Below are 19,476 nucleotides of genomic sequence, written 5' to 3'. Positions count from 1 at the left end.
CCCCAGGGACCATCAGGGCGGTGTTCAGAATCAATGGGGCAAATAGAACAGGAGATTATTGTTCTTTTCCCCGACAGCCTCTTTTATCATTTAAAGGGGTTTTCCACTTTTAGAAAAGTGAATACAGATAATACTCACCGTCCTCGGGTTCAGCTTCTCTGGTCTATTTTTGGGGCTGCAGAGGTGGCGTCATGACTACAGCTTACATCACCGCTGCAGCCAATCACTCAAAACTCATGTCTACATCGGCAAAGCTGCTGAGCTCAGTGATTGGCTGCAGCGGTGATGTAAGCTGTAGTCATGACGCCACCTCTGCAGCCAACTGCTGAATTCCTATGTTCTACAGCAGAAAAGCTGATAAGCTCAGTGACTGGCTGCAGCGGTGATAGGGAGAGTGAGAACGATCTGTCTCTAGTTATTCATTTTTTTATCCTAGTTTTTTGTTTTAAAAGTAGAAATCCCCTGTAAGTGTATCTGAATATTTGTAATTAATATTTACTAATTGTATTTATTGCTATAGCTCCAACATATTCCGCAGCGGTCTACAATTCGTTCTCAGACCGCTGCCACCCCCTCACCATATCCGCCCCTGCAGTCAGTATGTGTTTTTGAGCAGGAGAATGATACATTAGAACATTACGAAGGTGTTCCTGTTTTTTTTAACATCCTACAATTTGACACTTTAGATGACAGCAGCGGCCAAGCTGGCAGAGCATGCTGGGAGCTAAATCAGGAGGGCGTGGCAGCAGGTAGTCACCCACGGATGACGTCACTCAGCCAGCAGCTCGTTAGGCAATGCGCGTGCGTGGTGCTGGTGGAAGTAGGCTGACCGCGCATGCGTTCTCACCTTTGACGTCGCGTCACTCTGACCAATCACGCGCCCTGTCTTTTACTCTCATCCGCTGATTGACTCTCGCGTTCCAATGTCTCCCCCGCCCTTCACCTGTATAAAGGAAAAGCTCCGCCCCTTCGCGTAATAGATGACGTCGCCGCCATTATTGTTGTGGTCTGAGGGCTGCGCTTCTCTGGTGAGTTCTGGGCTTTCTGAATCTAAAAGTGTAATAATGGCCGGAAGTGTCGGCTGTGAGAGAACACGGTGACTGCGGTGTACTGGGGAGCGGGAGGCTGGAGGAGGTGTGACTGCCGCAGGAAGCAGCACCGGGAAGAGGAGAGCGCCGCAGTCTGCTTGCTGTCAGTGAATGGACACCTAAGTAACCCTTTTCTCCCCAGACACTTATACTTGGGCGTGTTCTGTCCAATAATCGCCCCAAAAATGTCCTATGGATAGTGGGCTGGAGGGCCCCTCAGAGGACAGGCCTTTATTACCCCTCCTATGGATAGTGGGCTGGAGGGCCCCTCAGGACAGGCCTTTATTACCCCTCCTATGGATAGTGGGCTGGAGGGCCCCTCGGAGGACAGGCCTTTATTACCTCTCCTATGGATAGTGGGCTGGAGGGCCCCTCGGAGGACAGGCCTTCATTACCTCTCCTATGGATAGTGGGCTGGAGGGCCCCTCGGAGGACAGGCCTTCATTACCTCTCCTATGGATAGTGGGCTGGAGGGCCCCTCAGAGGACAGGCCTTCATTACCCCTCCTATGGATAGTGGGCTGGAGGGCCCCTCAGGACAGGCCTTTATTACCCCTCCTATGGATAGTGGGCTGGAGGGCCCCTCAGAGGACAGGCCTTTATTACCCCTCCTATGGATAGTGGGCTGGAGGGCCCCTCGGAGGACAGGCCTTCATTACCCCTCCTATGGATAGTGGGCTGGAGGGCCCCTCAGAGGACAGGCCTTCATTACCTCTCCTATGGATAGTGGGCTGGAGGGCCCCTCAGGACAGGCCTTTATTACCCCTCCTATGGATAGTGGGCTGGAGGGCCCCTCAGAGGACAGGCCTTTATTACCCCTCCTATGGATAGTGGGCTGGAGGGCCCCTCGGAGGACAGGCCTTCATTACCCCTCCTATGGATAGTGGGCTGGAGGGCCCCTCGGAGCACAGGCCTTCATTACCTCTCCTATGGATAGTGGGCTGGAGGGCCCCTCGGAGGACAGGCCTTCATTACCTCTCCTATGGATAGTGGGCTGGAGGGCCCCTCGGAGGACAGGCCTTCATTACCTCTCCTATGGATAGTGGGCTGGAGGGCCCCTCGGAGGACAGGCCTTTATTACCCCTCCTATGGATAGTGGGCTGGAGGGCCCCTCAGAGGACAGGCCTTTATTACCCCTCCTATGGATAGTGGGCTGGAGGGCCCCTCAGAGGACAGGCCTTTATTACCCCTCCTATGGATAGTGGGCTGGAGGGCCCCTCAGAGGACAGGCCTTTATTACCCCTCCTATGGATAGTGGGCTGGAGGGCCCCTCAGGACAGGCCTTTATTACCCCTCCTATGGATAGTGGGCTGGAGGGCCCCTCAGAGGACAGGCCTTTATTACCCCTCCTATGGATAGTGGGCTGGAGGGCCCCTCAGAGGACAGGCCTTTATTACCCCTCCTATGGATAGTGGGCTGGAGGGCCCCTCAGAGGACATGCCTTTATTACCCCTCCTATGGATAGTGGGCTGGAGGGCCCCTCAGGACAGGCCTTTATTACCCCTCCTATGGATAGTGGGCTGGAGGGCCCCTCAGGACAGGCCTTTATTACCCCTCCTATGGATAGTGGGCTGGAGGGCCCCTCAGGACAGGCCTTTATTACCCCTCCTATGGATAGTGGGCTGGAGGGCCCCTCGGAGGACAGGCCTTCATTACCTCTCCTATGGATAGTGGGCTGGAGGGCCCCTCAGAGGACAGGCCTTCATTACCCCTCCTATGGATAGTGGGCTGGAGGGCCCCTCGGAGCACAGGCCTTCATTACCTCTCCTATGGATAGTGGGCTGGAGGGCCCCTCGGAGGACAGGCCTTCATTACCTCTCCTATGGATAGTGGGCTGGAGGGCCCCTCGGAGGACAGGCCTTCATTACCTCTCCTATGGATAGTGGGCTGGAGGGCCCCTCGGAGGACAGGCCTTTATTACCCCTCCTATGGATAGTGGGCTGGAGGGCCCCTCAGGACAGGCCTTTATTACCCCTCCTATGGATAGTGGGCTGGAGGGCCCCTCAGAGGACAGGCCTTTATTACCCCTCCTATGGATAGTGGGCTGGAGGGCCCCTCAGAGGACAGGCCTTTATTACCCCTCCTATGGATAGTGGGCTGGAGGGCCCCTCAGGACAGGCCTTTATTACCCCTCCTATGGATAGTGGGCTGGAGGGCCCCTCGGAGGACAGGCCTTCATTACCTCTCCTATGGATAGTGGGCTGGAGGGCCCCTCAGAGGACAGGCCTTCATTACCCCTCCTATGGATAGTGGGCTGGAGGGCCCCTCGGAGCACAGGCCTTCATTACCTCTCCTATGGATAGTGGGCTGGAGGGCCCCTCGGAGGACAGGCCTTCATTACCTCTCCTATGGATAGTGGGCTGGAGGGCCCCTCGGAGGACAGGCCTTCATTACCTCTCCTATGGATAGTGGGCTGGAGGGCCCCTCGGAGGACAGGCCTTTATTACCCCTCCTATGGATAGTGGGCTGGAGGGCCCCTCAGAGGACAGGCCTTTATTACCCCTCCTATGGATAGTGGGCTGGAGGGCCCCTCAGAGGACAGGCCTTTATTACCCCTCCTATGGATAGTGGGCTGGAGGGCCCCTCAGAGGACAGGCCTTTATTACCCCTCCTATGGATAGTGGGCTGGAGGGCCCCTCAGGACAGGCCTTTATTACCCCTCCTATGGATAGTGGGCTGGAGGGCCCCTCAGAGGACAGGCCTTTATTACCCCTCCTATGGATAGTGGGCTGGAGGGCCCCTCAGAGGACAGGCCTTTATTACCCCTCCTATGGATAGTGGGCTGGAGGGCCCCTCAGAGGACATGCCTTTATTACCCCTCCTATGGATAGTGGGCTGGAGGGCCCCTCAGGACAGGCCTTTATTACCCCTCCTATGGATAGTGGGCTGGAGGGCCCCTCAGGACAGGCCTTTATTACCCCTCCTATGGATAGTGGGCTGGAGGGCCCCTCAGGACAGGCCTTTATTACCCCTCCTATGGATAGTGGGCTGGAGGGCCCCTCGGAGGACAGGCCTTCATTACCTCTCCTATGGATAGTGGGCTGGAGGGCCCCTCAGAGGACAGGCCTTCATTACCCCTCCTATGGATAGTGGGCTGGAGGGCCCCTCGGAGCACAGGCCTTCATTACCTCTCCTATGGATAGTGGGCTGGAGGGCCCCTCGGAGGACAGGCCTTCATTACCTCTCCTATGGATAGTGGGCTGGAGGGCCCCTCGGAGGACAGGCCTTCATTACCTCTCCTATGGATAGTGGGCTGGAGGGCCCCTCGGAGGACAGGCCTTTATTACCCCTCCTATGGATAGTGGGCTGGAGGGCCCCTCAGGACAGGCCTTTATTACCCCTCCTATGGATAGTGGGCTGGAGGGCCCCTCAGAGGACAGGCCTTTATTACCCCTCCTATGGATAGTGGGCTGGAGGGCCCCTCAGAGGACAGGCCTTTATTACCCCTCCTATGGATAGTGGGCTGGAGGGCCCCTCAGGACAGGCCTTTATTACCCCTCCTATGGATAGTGGGCTGGAGGGCCCCTCGGAGGACAGGCCTTCATTACCTCTCCTATGGATAGTGGGCTGGAGGGCCCCTCAGAGGACAGGCCTTCATTACCCCTCCTATGGATAGTGGGCTGGAGGGCCCCTCGGAGCACAGGCCTTCATTACCTCTCCTATGGATAGTGGGCTGGAGGGCCCCTCGGAGGACAGGCCTTCATTACCTCTCCTATGGATAGTGGGCTGGAGGGCCCCTCGGAGGACAGGCCTTCATTACCTCTCCTATGGATAGTGGGCTGGAGGGCCCCTCGGAGGACAGGCCTTTATTACCCCTCCTATGGATAGTGGGCTGGAGGGCCCCTCAGAGGACAGGCCTTTATTACCCCTCCTATGGATAGTGGGCTGGAGGGCCCCTCAGAGGACAGGCCTTTATTACCCCTCCTATGGATAGTGGGCTGGAGGGCCCCTCAGAGGACAGGCCTTTATTACCCCTCCTATGGATAGTGGGCTGGAGGGCCCCTCAGGACAGGCCTTTATTACCCCTCCTATGGATAGTGGGCTGGAGGGCCCCTCAGAGGACAGGCCTTTATTACCCCTCCTATGGATAGTGGGCTGGAGGGCCCCTCAGAGGACAGGCCTTTATTACCCCTCCTATGGATAGTGGGCTGGAGGGCCCCTCAGAGGACATGCCTTTATTACCCCTCCTATGGATAGTGGGCTGGAGGGCCCCTCAGGACAGGCCTTTATTACCCCTCCTATGGATAGTGGGCTGGAGGGCCCCTCAGGACAGGCCTTTATTACCCCTCCTATGGATAGTGGGCTGGAGGGCCCCTCAGGACAGGCCTTTATTACCCCTCCTATGGATAGTGGGCTGGAGGGCCCCTCGGAGGACAGGCCTTCATTACCTCTCCTATGGATAGTGGGCTGGAGGGCCCCTCAGAGGACAGGCCTTCATTACCCCTCCTATGGATAGTGGGCTGGAGGGCCCCTCGGAGCACAGGCCTTCATTACCTCTCCTATGGATAGTGGGCTGGAGGGCCCCTCGGAGGACAGGCCTTCATTACCTCTCCTATGGATAGTGGGCTGGAGGGCCCCTCGGAGGACAGGCCTTCATTACCTCTCCTATGGATAGTGGGCTGGAGGGCCCCTCGGAGGACAGGCCTTTATTACCCCTCCTATGGATAGTGGGCTGGAGGGCCCCTCAGGACAGGCCTTTATTACCCCTCCTATGGATAGTGGGCTGGAGGGCCCCTCAGAGGACAGGCCTTTATTACCCCTCCTATGGATAGTGGGCTGGAGGGCCCCTCAGAGGACAGGCCTTTATTACCCCTCCTATGGATAGTGGGCTGGAGGGCCCCTCAGGACAGGCCTTTATTACCCCTCCTATGGATAGTGGGCTGGAGGGCCCCTCGGAGGACAGGCCTTCATTACCTCTCCTATGGATAGTGGGCTGGAGGGCCCCTCAGAGGACAGGCCTTCATTACCCCTCCTATGGATAGTGGGCTGGAGGGCCCCTCGGAGCACAGGCCTTCATTACCTCTCCTATGGATAGTGGGCTGGAGGGCCCCTCGGAGGACAGGCCTTCATTACCTCTCCTATGGATAGTGGGCTGGAGGGCCCCTCGGAGGACAGGCCTTCATTACCTCTCCTATTGATAGTGGGCTGGAGGGCCCCTCGGAGGACAGGCCTTTATTACCCCTCCTATGGATAGTGGGCTGGAGGGCCCCTCAGGACAGGCCTTTATTACCCCTCCTATGGATAGTGGGCTGGAGGGCCCCTCAGAGGACAGGCCTTTATTACCCCTCCTATGGATAGTGGGCTGGAGGGCCCCTCAGAGGACAGGCCTTTATTACCCCTCCTATGGATAGTGGGCTGGAGGGCCCCTCAGAGGACATGCCTTTATTACCCCTCCTATGGATAGTGGGCTGGAGGGCCCCTCAGAGGACATGCCTTTATTACCCCTCCTATGGATAGTGGGCTGGAGGGCCCCTCAGGACAGGCCTTTATTACCCCTCCTATGGATAGTGGGCTGGAGGGCCCCTCGGAGGACAGGCCTTCATTACCTCTCCTATGGATAGTGGGCTGGAGGGCCCCTCAGAGGACAGGCCTTTATTACCCCTCCTATGGATAGTGGGCTGGAGGGCCCCTCAGAGGACAGGCCTTTATTACCCCTCCTATGGATAGTGGGCTGGAGGGCCCCTCAGGACAGGCCTTTATTACCCCTCCTATGGATAGTGGGCTGGAGGGCCCCTCAGAGGACAGGCCTTTATTACCCCTCCTATGGATAGTGGGCTGGAGGGCCCCTCAGAGGACAGGCCTTTATTACCCCTCCTATGGATAGTGGGCTGGAGGGCCCCTCAGGACAGGCCTTTATTACCCCTCCTATGGATAGTGGGCTGGAGGGCCCCTCGGAGGACAGGCCTTCATTACCTCTCCTATGGATAGTGGGCTGGAGGGCCCCTCGGAGGACAGGCCTTCATTACCTCTCCTATGGATAGTGGGCTGGAGGGCCCCTCGGAGGACAGGCCTTCATTACCTCTCCTATGGATAGTGGGCTGGAGGGCCCCTCAGAGGACAGGCCTTCATTACCCCTCCTATGGATAGTGGGCTGGAGGGCCCCTCGGAGCACAGGCCTTCATTACTTCTCCTATGGATAGTGGGCTGGAGGGCCCCTCGGAGGACAGGCCTTCATTACCTCTCCTATGGATAGTGGGCTGGAGGGCCCCTCGGAGGACAGGCCTTCATTACCTCTCCTATGGATAGTGGGCTGGAGGGCCCCTCGGAGGACAGGCCTTTATTACCCCTCCTATGGATAGTGGGCTGGAGGGCCCCTCAGGACAGGCCTTTATTACCCCTCCTATGGATAGTGGGCTGGAGGGCCCCTCAGGACAGGCCTTTATTACCCCTCCTATGGATAGTGGGCTGGAGGGCCCCTCGGAGGACAGGCCTTCATTACCTCTCCTATGGATAGTGGGCTGGAGGGCCCCTCAGAGGACAGGCCTTCATTACCCCTCCTATGGATAGTGGGCTGGAGGGCCCCTCGGAGCACAGGCCTTCATTACCTCTCCTATGGATAGTGGGCTGGAGGGCCCCTCGGAGGACAGGCCTTCATTACCTCTCCTATGGATAGTGGGCTGGAGGGCCCCTCGGAGGACAGGCCTTCATTACCTCTCCTATGGATAGTGGGCTGGAGGGCCCCTCGGAGGACAGGCCTTTATTACCCCTCCTATGGATAGTGAGCTGGAGGGCCCCTCAGGACAGGCCTTTATTACCCCTCCTATGGATAGTGGGCTGGAGGGCCCCTCAGAGGACAGGCCTTTATTACCCCTCCTATGGATAGTGGGCTGGAGGGCCCCTCGGAGGACAGGCCTTCATTACCTCTCCTATGGATAGTGGGCTGGAGGGCCCCTCGGAGGACATGCCTTTATTACCCCTCCTATGGATAGTGAGCTGGAGGGCCCCTCAGGACAGGCCTTTATTACCCCTCCTATGGATAGTGGGCTGGAGGGCCCCTCAGAGGACAGGCCTTTATTACCCCTCCTATGGATAGTGGGCTGGAGGGCCCCTCAGGACAGGCCTTTATTACCCCTCCTATGGATAGTGGGCTGGAGGGCCCCTCGGAGGACAGGCCTTCATTACCTCTCCTATGGATAGTGGGCTGGAGGGCCCCTCGGAGGACAGGCCTTCATTACCCCTCCTATGGATAGTGGGCTGGAGGGCCCCTCGGAGCACAGGCCTTCATTACCTCTCCTATGGATAGTGGGCTGGAGGGCCCCTCGGAGGACAGGCCTTCATTACCTCTCCTATGGATAGTGGGCTGGAGGGCCCCTCGGAGGACAGGCCTTCATTACCTCTCCTATGGATAGTGGGCTGGAGGGCCCCTCGGAGGACAGGCCTTTATTACCCCTCCTATGGATAGTGGGCTGGAGGGCCCCTCAGGACAGGCCTTTATTACCCCTCCTATGGATAGTGGGCTGGAGGGCCCCTCAGAGGACAGGCCTTTATTACCCCTCCTATGGATAGTGGGCTGGAGGGCCCCTCAGAGGACAGGCCTTTATTACCCCTCCTATGGATAGTGGGCTGGAGGGCCCCTCAGAGGACATGCCTTTATTACCCCTCCTATGGATAGTGGGCTGGAGGGCCCCTCAGAGGACATGCCTTTATTACCCCTCCTATGGATAGTGGGCTGGAGGGCCCCTCAGGACAGGCCTTTATCACCCCTCCTATGGATAGTGGGCTGGAGGGCCCCTCGGAGGACAGGCCTTCATTACCTCTCCTATGGATAGTGGGCTGGAGGGCCCCTCAGAGGACAGGCCTTTATTACCCCTCCTATGGATAGTGGGCTGGAGGGCCCCTCAGAGGACAGGCCTTTATTACCCCTCCTATGGATAGTGGGCTGGAGGGCCCCTCAGGACAGGCCTTTATTACCCCTCCTATGGATAGTGGGCTGGAGGGCCCCTCAGAGGACAGGCCTTTATTACCCCTCCTATGGATAGTGGGCTGGAGGGCCCCTCAGAGGACAGGCCTTTATTACCCCTCCTATGGATAGTGGGCTGGAGGGCCCCTCAGGACAGGCCTTTATTACCCCTCCTATGGATAGTGGGCTGGAGGGCCCCTCGGAGGACAGGCCTTCATTACCTCTCCTATGGATAGTGGGCTGGAGGGCCCCTCGGAGGACAGGCCTTCATTACCTCTCCTATGGATAGTGGGCTGGAGGGCCCCTCGGAGGACAGGCCTTCATTACCTCTCCTATGGATAGTGGGCTGGAGGGCCCCTCGGAGGACAGGCCTTTATTACCCCTCCTATGGATAGTGGGCTGGAGGGCCCCTCAGGACAGGCCTTTATTACCCCTCCTATGGATAGTGGGCTGGAGGGCCCCTCGGAGGACAGGCCTTCATTACCTCTCCTATGGATAGTGGGCTGGAGGGCCCCTCAGAGGACAGGCCTTTATTACCCCTCCTATGGATAGTGGGCTGGAGGGCCCCTCAGAGGACAGGCCTTTATTACCCCTCCTATGGATAGTGGGCTGGAGGGCCCCTCAGGACAGGCCTTTATTACCCCTCCTATGGATAGTGGGCTGGAGGGCCCCTCAGAGGACAGGCCTTTATTACCCCTCCTATGGATAGTGGGCTGGAGGGCCCCTCAGAGGACAGGCCTTTATTACCCCTCCTATGGATAGTGGGCTGGAGGGCCCCTCAGGACAGTCCTTTATTACCCCTCCTATGGATAGTGGGCTGGAGGGCCCCTCGGAGGACAGGCCTTCATTACCTCTCCTATGGATAGTGGGCTGGAGGGCCCCTCAGAGGACAGGCCTTTATTACCCCTCCTATGGATAGTGGGCTGGAGGGCCCCTCAGAGGACAGGCCTTTATTACCCCTCCTATGGATAGTGGGCTGGAGGGCCCCTCGGAGGACAGACCTTTATTACCCCTCCTATGGATAGTGGGCTGGAGGGCCCCTCAGAGGACAGGCCTTTATTACCCCTCCTATGGATAGTGGGCTGGAGGGCCCCTCAGGACAGGCCTTTATTACCCCTCCTATGGATAGTGGGCTGGAGGGCCCCTCAGAGGACAGGCCTTTATTACCCCTCCTATGGATAGTGGGCTGGAGGGCCCCTCAGAGGACAGGCCTTCATTACCCCTCCTATGGATAGTGGGCTGGAGGGCCCCTCAGAGGACAGGCCTTTATTACCCCTCCTATGGATAGTGGGCTGGAGGGCCCCTCAGAGGACATGCCTTTATTACCCCTCCTATGGATAGTGGGCTGGAGGGCCCCTCAGGACAGGCCTTTATTACCCCTCCTATGGATAGTGGGCTGGAGGGCCCCTCAGAGGACAGGCCTTTATTACCCCTCCTATGGATAGTGGGCTGGAGGGCCCCTCAGGACAGGCCTTTATTACCCCTCCTATGGATAGTGGGCTGGAGGGCCCCTCGGAGGACAGACCTTTATTACCCCTCCTATGGATAGTGGGCTGGAGGGCCCCTCAGAGCACAGGCCTTTATTACCCCTCCTATGGATAGTGGGCTGGAGGGCCCCTCAGAGGACAGGCCTTTATTACCCCTCCTATGGATAGTGGGCTGGAGGGCCCCTCGGAGGACAGGCCTTTATTACCTCTCCTATGGATAGTGGGCTGGAGGGCCCCTCGGAGCACAGGCCTTCATTACCTCTCCTATGGATAGTGGGCTGGAGGGCCCCTCAGAGGACAGGCCTTCATTACCCCTCCTATGGATAGTGGGCTGGAGGGCCCCTCGGAGCACAGGCCTTCATTACCTCTCCTATGGATAGTGGGCTGGAGGGCCCCTCAGAGGACAGGCCTTCATTACCCCTCCTATGGATAGTGGGCTGGAGGGCCCCTCAGAGGACAGGCCTTCATTACCCCTCCTATGGATAGTGGGCTGGAGGGCCCCTCGGAGCACAGGCCTTCATTACCTCTCCTATGGATAGTGGGCTGGAGGGCCCCTCGGAAGACAGGCCTTCATTACCCCTCCTATGGATAGTGGGCTGGAGGGCCCCTCGGAGCACAGGCCTTCATTACCTCTCCTATGGATAGTGAGCTGGAGGGCCCCTCGGAGGACAGGCCTTCATAACCCCTCCTATGGATAGTGGGCTGGAGGGCCCCTCGGAGGACAGGCCTTTATTACCTCTCCTATGGATAGTGGGCTGGAGGGCCCCTCGGAGCACAGGCCTTCATTACCCCTCCTATGGATAGTGGGCTGGAGGGCCCCTCGGAGCACAGGCCTTCATTATCCCTCCTATGGATAGTGGGCTGGAGGGCCCCTCGGAGTACAGGCCGTTATTACCCCTCCTATGGGTAGTGGGCTGGAGGGCCCCTCAGAGGACAGGCCTGTATTACCCCTCCTATGGATAGTGGGCTGGAGGGCCCCTCGGAGCACAGGCCTTTATTACCCCTCCTATGGATAGTGGGCTGGAGGGCCCCTCAGGACAGGCCTTTATTACTCCTATGGATATTGGGCTGGAGGGCCCCTCAGAGGACAGGCCTTTATTACCCCTCCTATGGATAGTGGGCTGGAGGGCCCCTCAGAGGACAGACCTTTATTACCCCTCCTACGGATAGTGGGCTGGAGGGCCCCTCGGAGCACAGGCCTTTATTACCCCTCCTATGGATAGTGGGTAAATGTTTTAGTAGGAAGCCCCATATAATGGGATGACTTCTCTCCAGGAGTGTATAATCAGTGGGTATCTGACTCTTGGGCACTCCACCGATCCTGTGAAGAAGGGGGTCACAGACCTGTCCCCCCTGTGTGTTTATAGATTACCCATTTATTAACTCTTTTTAGCCAGTGATAAAGACTTCTGTTTCCTTTAGGTCCCCCCTACCCCCATCATAAAGAAGATGAACTTCCCGCGGCTCATCACATTCACCAAAGCTCGGGAGAAGTCAGACTTCTGGGAAAACGGAGAACAAAGAATCAAGGCTTCACCCCGGACTGGAGAGGGGAACATCTCTGGTGTGGAGGCAAAAACTTTCTATGAGAGTCTCCTATCAAATGAAGGGGAGACGGCCAAGAAACCTTTTCGGAAACGTAAGCGGGTCACTTTGTCCTCATACGAGGGAGCAGGACAATCTCAGCACAGACCGACCACGACCGCTCCTCGGGGCATTGACCAACTAGATGGCCACCGGCTACTAAACTGCTCACAACATGGAGACCTAAAGGGTGTGAGACGGCTCCTGGAGAAGGAGGGCTGCAATGTCAATTTTCAGGATGGTTATTACTGGACGGCTCTGATGTGCGCCGCATATGCTGGGAAAAAGGATGTAGTGGGGTATCTGCTGACGAGGGGCGCAGCCTGGATTGGGGTATGCGACACTAAGGGAAAAGACGCTTTGACCTTAGCAGAAGAAGCCGGTCATCGGGATGTGGTACAGATGCTACAGGATTCCCTGAGGGATCACCCTCAAGACAGGACTCCAAGGTGGGTGAAGGTGTTGCCACGTATATTGTAGATGGGACGTCTACAGCAGCATCATATTAGGAGGCCGGTGATGTTCTACCAGTAATGTTGTCACTAATTGGTGGTGGACATTACTGACGTCATAGCAGCTAGTTCCATTAAAGGGGTTGTCCAGTCTCAAGTTACAAGTTCGCAGTTGCGCTATGGGACTGCTGACTTGTGACTCCTCACAGTTTGCACATGGTGCGCTGTGAGGATTCTCCAATGCCGGCGATCATGTGACCTCAAGTATGCCATTTTCATATTTCTGGCCACATTCTGCCTACACTGTGTCCGGCCTCACTCAATACACTTGCAGAGTGAGGTTGTGCACATCTAGTCGGCACTTAGGCATGTAGGCAAATTCCATACTTGTGGTCACTGTCCCGGCACAGGATAATTCTCAAAGCGCGCAGTGTGTGCACTGTGAGGATTCACAAGTCTACAGTCACATATTGACATACCAATCACACCGCCCTGCAGGAATAAACTGATGGTGGGTTTCCGCAGTTAGGACCCCCAGCAGCAAGAAAGTGTCAGTATATTCTGCAACATGCGGTAAGACGTTCTGTTGGGAGCACCCCTGTAACCCATCCACACACCCACTCATGTACAGTGGACATGGAACGTACATGGGTCCATTTGGGCTCAAGAGCGGAGTCCGCTCCATATGTGCTTCCTGTAACATCAACAGTCGGGAGCTAAATCACTGCGGTGTAGTCAGATGCTGCTATCAGTCACCGACAGCGGCATTATAGCGATTACATCCGGACTGGCTGCATTGTGTTTTCCATCGCCCCAAAGGACAGTTCAGGGGGTCTCCTATAGCAGCCAGGGGACTGCTGAAGAGTTTAGTGCAAGATTGGGACTTTATATTGCAGTGCATTGGACACGTGATGAAACAATAGGGCAAAAGGGAAGGGGCGCCATAAAAAGTAGGGATAAATATATACAGTACCGACCAAAAGTTTGGACACGCCTTCTCATTTAAAGATTTTTCTGTATTTTCATGACTATGAAAATTGTAAATTCACACTGAAGGCATCAATACTATGAATTAACACACGTGGAATTATATACTTAACAAAAAAGTGTGAAACAACTGAAATTATGTCTTATATTCTAGGTTCTTCAAAGTAGCCACCTTTTGCTTTGATGACTGCCTTGCACACTCTTGGCATTCTCTTGATGAGCTTCAAGAGGTAGTCACCGGGAATGGTCTTCCAACAATCTTGAAGGAGTTCCCAGAGATGCTTAGCACTTGTTGGCTCTTTTGCCTTCACTCTGTGGTCCAGCTCACCCCAAACCATCGCGATTGGGTCTAGGTCTGGTGAATGTGGAGGCCAGGTCATCTGGCGTAGCACCCCATCACTCTCCTCCTTGGTCAAATAGCCCTTACACAGCCTGGAGGTGTGATTGGGGTCATTGTCCTGTTGAAAAATAAATGATGGTCCAACTAAACGCAAACCGGATGGAATAGCATGCCGCTGCGAGATGCTGTGGTAGCCATGCTGGTTCAGTATGCCTTCAATTTTGAATAACTCCCCAACAGTGTCACCAGCAAAGCACCATCACACCTCCTTCTCCATGCTTCACTGTGGGAACCAGGCATGTAGAGTCCATCCGTTCACCTTTTCTGCGTCGGACAAAGACACGGTGGTTGGAACCAAAGATCTCAAATTTGGGCTCATCAGACTAAAGCACAGATTTCCACTGGTCTAATGTCCATTCCTTGTGTTCTTTAGCCCAAACAAGTCTCTTCTGCTTGTTGCCTGTCCTTAGCAGTGGTTTCCTAGCAGCTATTTTACCATGAAGGCCTGCTGCACAAAGTCTCCTCTTAACAGTTGTTGTAGAGATGTGTCTGCTACTAGAACTCTGTGTGGCATTGACCTGATCTCTAATCTGAGCTGCGATTTCTGAGGCTGGTGACTCGGATAAACTTATCCTCAGAAGCAGAGGTGACTCTTGGTCTTCCTTTCCTGGGGCGGTCCTCATGTGAGCCAGTTTCTTTCTAGCGCTTGATGGTTTTTGCCACTGCACTTGGGGACACTTTCAAAGTTTTCCCAATTTTTCAGACTGACTGACCTTCATTTCTTAAAGTAATGATGACCACTAGTTTTTCTTTACTTAGCTGCTTTTTTCTTGCCATAATACAAATTCTAACAGTCTATTCAGTAGGACTATCAGCTGCCATTTATAAGGCAAGATATCCCACTTATTAAACCTGACAGGGCACACCTGTGAAGTGAAAACCATTCCCAGTGACTACCTCTTGAAGCTCATCAAGAGAATGCCAAGAGCGTGCAAAGCAGTCATCAAAGCAAAAGGTGGCTACTTTGAAGAACTTAGAATATAAGACATAATTTCAGTTGTTTCACACTTTTTTGTTAAGTATATAATTCCACATGTGTCAATTCATAGTTTTGATGCCTTCAGTGTGAATGTACAATTTTCATAGTCATGAAAATACAGAAAAATCTTTACATGAGAAGGTGTGTCCAAACTTTTGGTCTGTATTGTGTATATATAGATATATAGATATATATGAATATATATATTTATTATCTCCCATATGGTGAACATAACCGTTATGTACCAATAAAAATAAATTAATGGGTCTCAGAATATGTTGACACAAATCAAATATTAATTTTTTTAACTCTGAATTTTTTAAAAGTTGTCAAATATAAAATATCTACAAGTTTGATATCACCGTAATTGGAGCACCATGGTGAATTGGGCTGGCTAAATTTTACCGCATGATGATCGTCAAAAATAAAACACATGAAAGCATGGCAATTTTTTTCGCTTATTCATTTCACCACATTTGGAAGTTTTAGATGAAAAATGTGTATGGACGACCCATTTAACTAGCTAGAATTATTTAGGAAATGTTCCTCTTTTTAATAAGTTACATATTTCTACTAGAAATTACATTTATTATTATTATTATTTTATTATTATTATTCATTTTTATAGCGCCATTTATTCCATGGCGCTTTACATGTGAAACACGGGCCAAATATAGACAAATACATTAAACATGAGCAAAAAACAAGGCACACGGGTACATAAGGAGGGAGGACCCTGCCCGCGAGGGCTCACAATCTGCAGGGGATGGGTGATGATACACTAGGAGAGGGCAGAGCTGGTTGTGCGGCGGTTCAGTAGGTTCAGGATCACTGCAGGCTGTAGGCTTGTCGGAAGAGGTGAGTCTTCAGGTTCTTTTTGAAAGTTTCTATGGTAGGCGAGAGTCTGATGTGCTGGGGTAGAGAGTTCCAGAGTATGGGGGAAGCACGGGAGAAGTCTTGGATGCGGTTGTGGGAAGAAGAGATGAGAGGGGAGTAGAGAAGGAGGTCTTGAGAGGATCGGAGGTTGCGTGTTGGTAGGTACCGGTTGATCATGTCACAGATGTATGGAGGAGATAGGTTGTGGATGGCTTTGTAGGTCATTGTGAGGGTTTTGAACTGGAGTCTCTGGGCAATAGGAAGCCAGTGAAGGGTTTGGCGTAGGGGAGAGGCAGGGGAATAGCGGGGAGACAGGTAGATTAGTCGAGCAGCAGAGTGTAGGATGGATTGGAGTGGTGCCAGAGTGCTAGAGGGGAGTCCAGAGAGTAGGAGGTTGCAGTAGTCGAGGCGGGAGATGATAAGGGCATGCACTAGTGTTTTTGTGGTGTCACGGTCAAGGAATGCGCGGATCCGGGAAATGTTTTTGAGTTTGAGGCGGCAGGAGGAGGCAAGGGCTTGGATATGTGGCTTGAAAGAGAGAGCAGAGTCGAGGATCACCCCGAGGCACCGGGCGTGTGGGACTGGGGAAAGTGAGCAGCCATTGACATTGATGGATAGGTCTGGTGGAGGGGTAGAGTGAGATGGGGGAAAGATGATGAATTCTGTTTTGTCCATGTTCAGTTGTAGAAAGCGAGCAGAAAAGAAGGCTGAAATAGCAGACAGACAGTGCGGGATTTTGGTAAGTAAGGAGGTGAGGTCAGGTCCGGATAGGTAGATCTGCGTGTCATCAGCATAGAGGTGGTACTGCATACCGTGGGATTCTATGAGCTGTCCCAGACCGAAGGTGTAGATGGAGAAAGGGTAGGGGTCCTAGAACAGAGCCTTGAGGAACACCGACTGACAAGGGGCGAGGTGAGGAGGTGGTGTGGCGGAGGGAGACACTGAATGTCCGATCTGTCAGATATGATGAGATCCAGGAAAGGGCCAAGTCTGTGATGCCAAGAGATGAGAGGATTTGTAGCAGAAGGGAGTGGTCCACAGTGTCAAAGGCAGAAGACAGGTCCAGGAGAAGGAGGACAGAGTAGTGTCGCTTGTTCCTGGCAGTTAGTAGGTCATTGGTGACTTTAGTTAGGGCAGTTTCAGTTGAGTGATGGGAACGGAAGCCAGATTGTAATCGATCAAAGAGGGAGCAGGAGGAGAGGTGAGAGGACAGTTCAAGATGGATGTGTTGCTCCAGCAATTTGGAGGCATAAGGAAGAAGAGATATCGGGCGATAGCTAGACACAGAGGATGGGTCGAGGGAGGGCTTTTTGAGGATGGGTGTGATCTTGGCATGTTTGAAGGATGAGGGGAAGACACCTGTTGTGAGTGAGAGGTTGAAGAGGTGCGTTAGGGTTGGGATGAAGACCGTGGAAAGGTTAGGGATGAGGTGAGATGGGAGCGGGTCGAGCGTGCAGGTGGTGAGGTGTGATCTCGACAGGAGGGTGGAGAGCTGATCTTCTGTCATGGTGGAGAAGCTGGTTTTGGAGGAGCAGGGGTGAGCAGCTAAGAGGGGCAGTGGGCGCTGTGGGCCAAAGCTTTCTCTGATCGTATCAATCTTCTGTTTAAAGAAAGAGGCAAAGTCTTCAGCAGAAATGAGAGGGGAGGGAGGGGGTGCAGGGGGACGGAGTAGAGAATTGAAAGTGTTGAAAAGCTGTTTAGGGTTGTGAGACAGGGAGGATATGAGAGATGAGAAGTAAGTTTGTTTTGCGGCAGTGAGCGCGGACTTGAAGCTGGCGAGGGACTGCTTGTATGCGGTGAAGTGGTCAGCAGAGCGGGATCGCTTCCATCTTCGCTCAGCGATCCTGGAAGCCCGTCTCAGTTCTTTAGTCAGGCTGGTCAGCCAGGGCTGCCTGTTGACTGTACGAGTTTTGCTATGCATGAGCGGGGCGGCCGAATTGAGTGTTGCTGTTATTGTGGCGTTATAAAAAGCAGCAGCAGCATTTGTGTCATGAAGGGAGGCTATGTCGGTAAGAGGGAGAAGGGACTCAGAGAGTGATTGTAAGTTGAGATGTTTGAGATTTCTGCGAGGGAGTTCGTGGAGTGGGGGTTGCACACTAGGAGAGGAGAGGGAAGAGAATGTCAGTAGGTTGTGGTCAGACAGGGGGAGGGGTGAGTTAGTGAGATTAGTAAGGGAGCAGAGGCGGGTGAAGACGAGGTCCAGTGAGTGGCCTCAGAGGACCATTGAGTGAGGCCAAAGGAGGCAGTCAGTGATAAAAGTTATAAATGTTATAAATGTTATACAGACAGTACTTATCTATAACAGTCTCAGAATCCAAAATGTGTGGAAAACTGGTCCTTCGGAAAATAAATGTACTGATATCTTGATGGAACTTTTAGACCAGCCCCATTGAGGACCCTCATCTCAGTTCATCAATACCTGATTGGTGGGGGTACGAAATATGGCACCATCGTGATCAGCTGTTCTGAGGTCTGGCGGCAGTCGTAGAGCGGAACAGCACAGCTCCGTCAACTGCAAGGTGGTTGCAGCCAGGTATTTAAATCAATAGGTAGCCTATCTGCAGTACCCGGCTGCGACCACTATACATTTGACGGCGCTGTGCAGCACCACAACTGATCACATCTAGCATCAGGCCTAGCTGATTGGTGGTGTGCCAAGTGTTGCACCCACACCAATCTGCCATTAGTTTCCTATCCTAAAGATAGGCCATCAATAGTAGTGACCAGATAACTCCTTTAAGAGTAATTCTCTGCATTCACCACAATGTCTGTTCCCTACGCAGAGCTAATCCACCGGAAAGAAAATACTGCAACGTCTGCAAGACTCATTACCAAGAAGACAGTATCGAGACTCACGAGCGCTCCACCGTGCATCTGTTCAACACAAAAAAGAAGCTTCCTTCCACCTACTACGTCATCCCGCAGCACAACATCGGGTATAAGATGATGGTGAAGGAGGGCTGGGACTCTGAGGCCGGTCTCGGGCCCGACGGCAGCGGCAGGAAGTTCCCTGTACAGACCGTTCTCAAGAGAGACCACAAAGGCCTTGGTTTCCAAAGCAACGAGAAGCCAAAAGTCACCCATTTTGCTGCTAACGACACTTTGGCAGTAGCCAGGCCGGCGATCACACACAGGAGAACCGAGCGAGTGGCGACTGTCAGCCGGAAGGAGGAGAGGAGGAAAGAGGCCAAAACGAAGGCCTGGGAGCGAGACTTGAGGACGTACATGAATATTGACCTATAGTATCAGTGTGGTATCTCAGTAATGTTAATAAACCAATCTTTTTCCTTTATTAATGGGCTTGTGTTCTTGCAGGGTTTGTACCCGCTTACAAAAGTCAACGGATTGGCAAGCTTGGGACGGGATGAGTGAACATTACAGGAAATATACACTCACCAGCCACTATATTAGGTACACCTGTCCAACTTCTTGTTAACACTTAATTTCTAATCAGCCAATCACATGGCGGCAACTCAGTGCATTTAGGCATGTAGACATGGTCAAGACAATCTCCTGCAGTTCAAACCGAGCATCAGTATGGGGAAGAAAGGTGATTTGAGTGCCTTTGAACGTGGCATGGTTGTTGGTGCCAGAAGGGCTGGTCTGAGTATTTCAGAAACTGCTGATCTACTGGGATTTTCACGCACAACCATCTCTAGGGTTTACAGAGAATGGTCCGAAAAAGAAAAAAAATCCAGTGAGCGGCAGTTCTGTGGGCGGAAAT

The 19,476-nt window shown here is 53.8% G+C and overlaps 1 protein-coding gene across 3 annotated transcripts; it reads left to right on the top strand.

The window, feature by feature from the left end:
* The first annotated feature begins 646 nt into the window (after positions 1–646).
* Positions 647–19,044, top strand: GPANK1 (G-patch domain and ankyrin repeats 1). 3 transcript variants are annotated; one of them, XM_077285910.1, is made up of 4 exons: positions 647–949; positions 1,003–1,028; positions 11,897–12,507; positions 18,536–19,044. In XM_077285910.1, the coding sequence occupies exons 3-4, from the start codon at positions 11,924–11,926 to the stop codon at positions 18,993–18,995; spliced, it is 1,044 nt and encodes a 347-aa protein (XP_077142025.1). In that variant the 5' UTR covers positions 647–949; positions 1,003–1,028; positions 11,897–11,923; the 3' UTR covers positions 18,996–19,044. The 3 variants fall into 3 exon arrangements, with proteins under 3 accessions (XP_077142025.1, XP_077142024.1, XP_077142026.1); XM_077285909.1 differs by having other exon boundaries at positions 649–1,028; XM_077285911.1 differs by lacking the exons at positions 647–949; positions 1,003–1,028 and adding an exon at positions 1,051–1,191.
* Positions 19,045–19,476: the final 432 nt, after the last annotated feature.

The sequence above is a fragment of the Ranitomeya variabilis genome, chromosome 2 (genome assembly GCF_051348905.1).
Source record: "Ranitomeya variabilis isolate aRanVar5 chromosome 2, aRanVar5.hap1, whole genome shotgun sequence".
Lineage (NCBI taxonomy): Eukaryota > Metazoa > Chordata > Amphibia > Anura > Dendrobatidae > Ranitomeya > Ranitomeya variabilis.
Note: the sequence above shows the minus strand (reverse complement) of the source record. Positions and strands in the feature narration are given on the sequence as shown.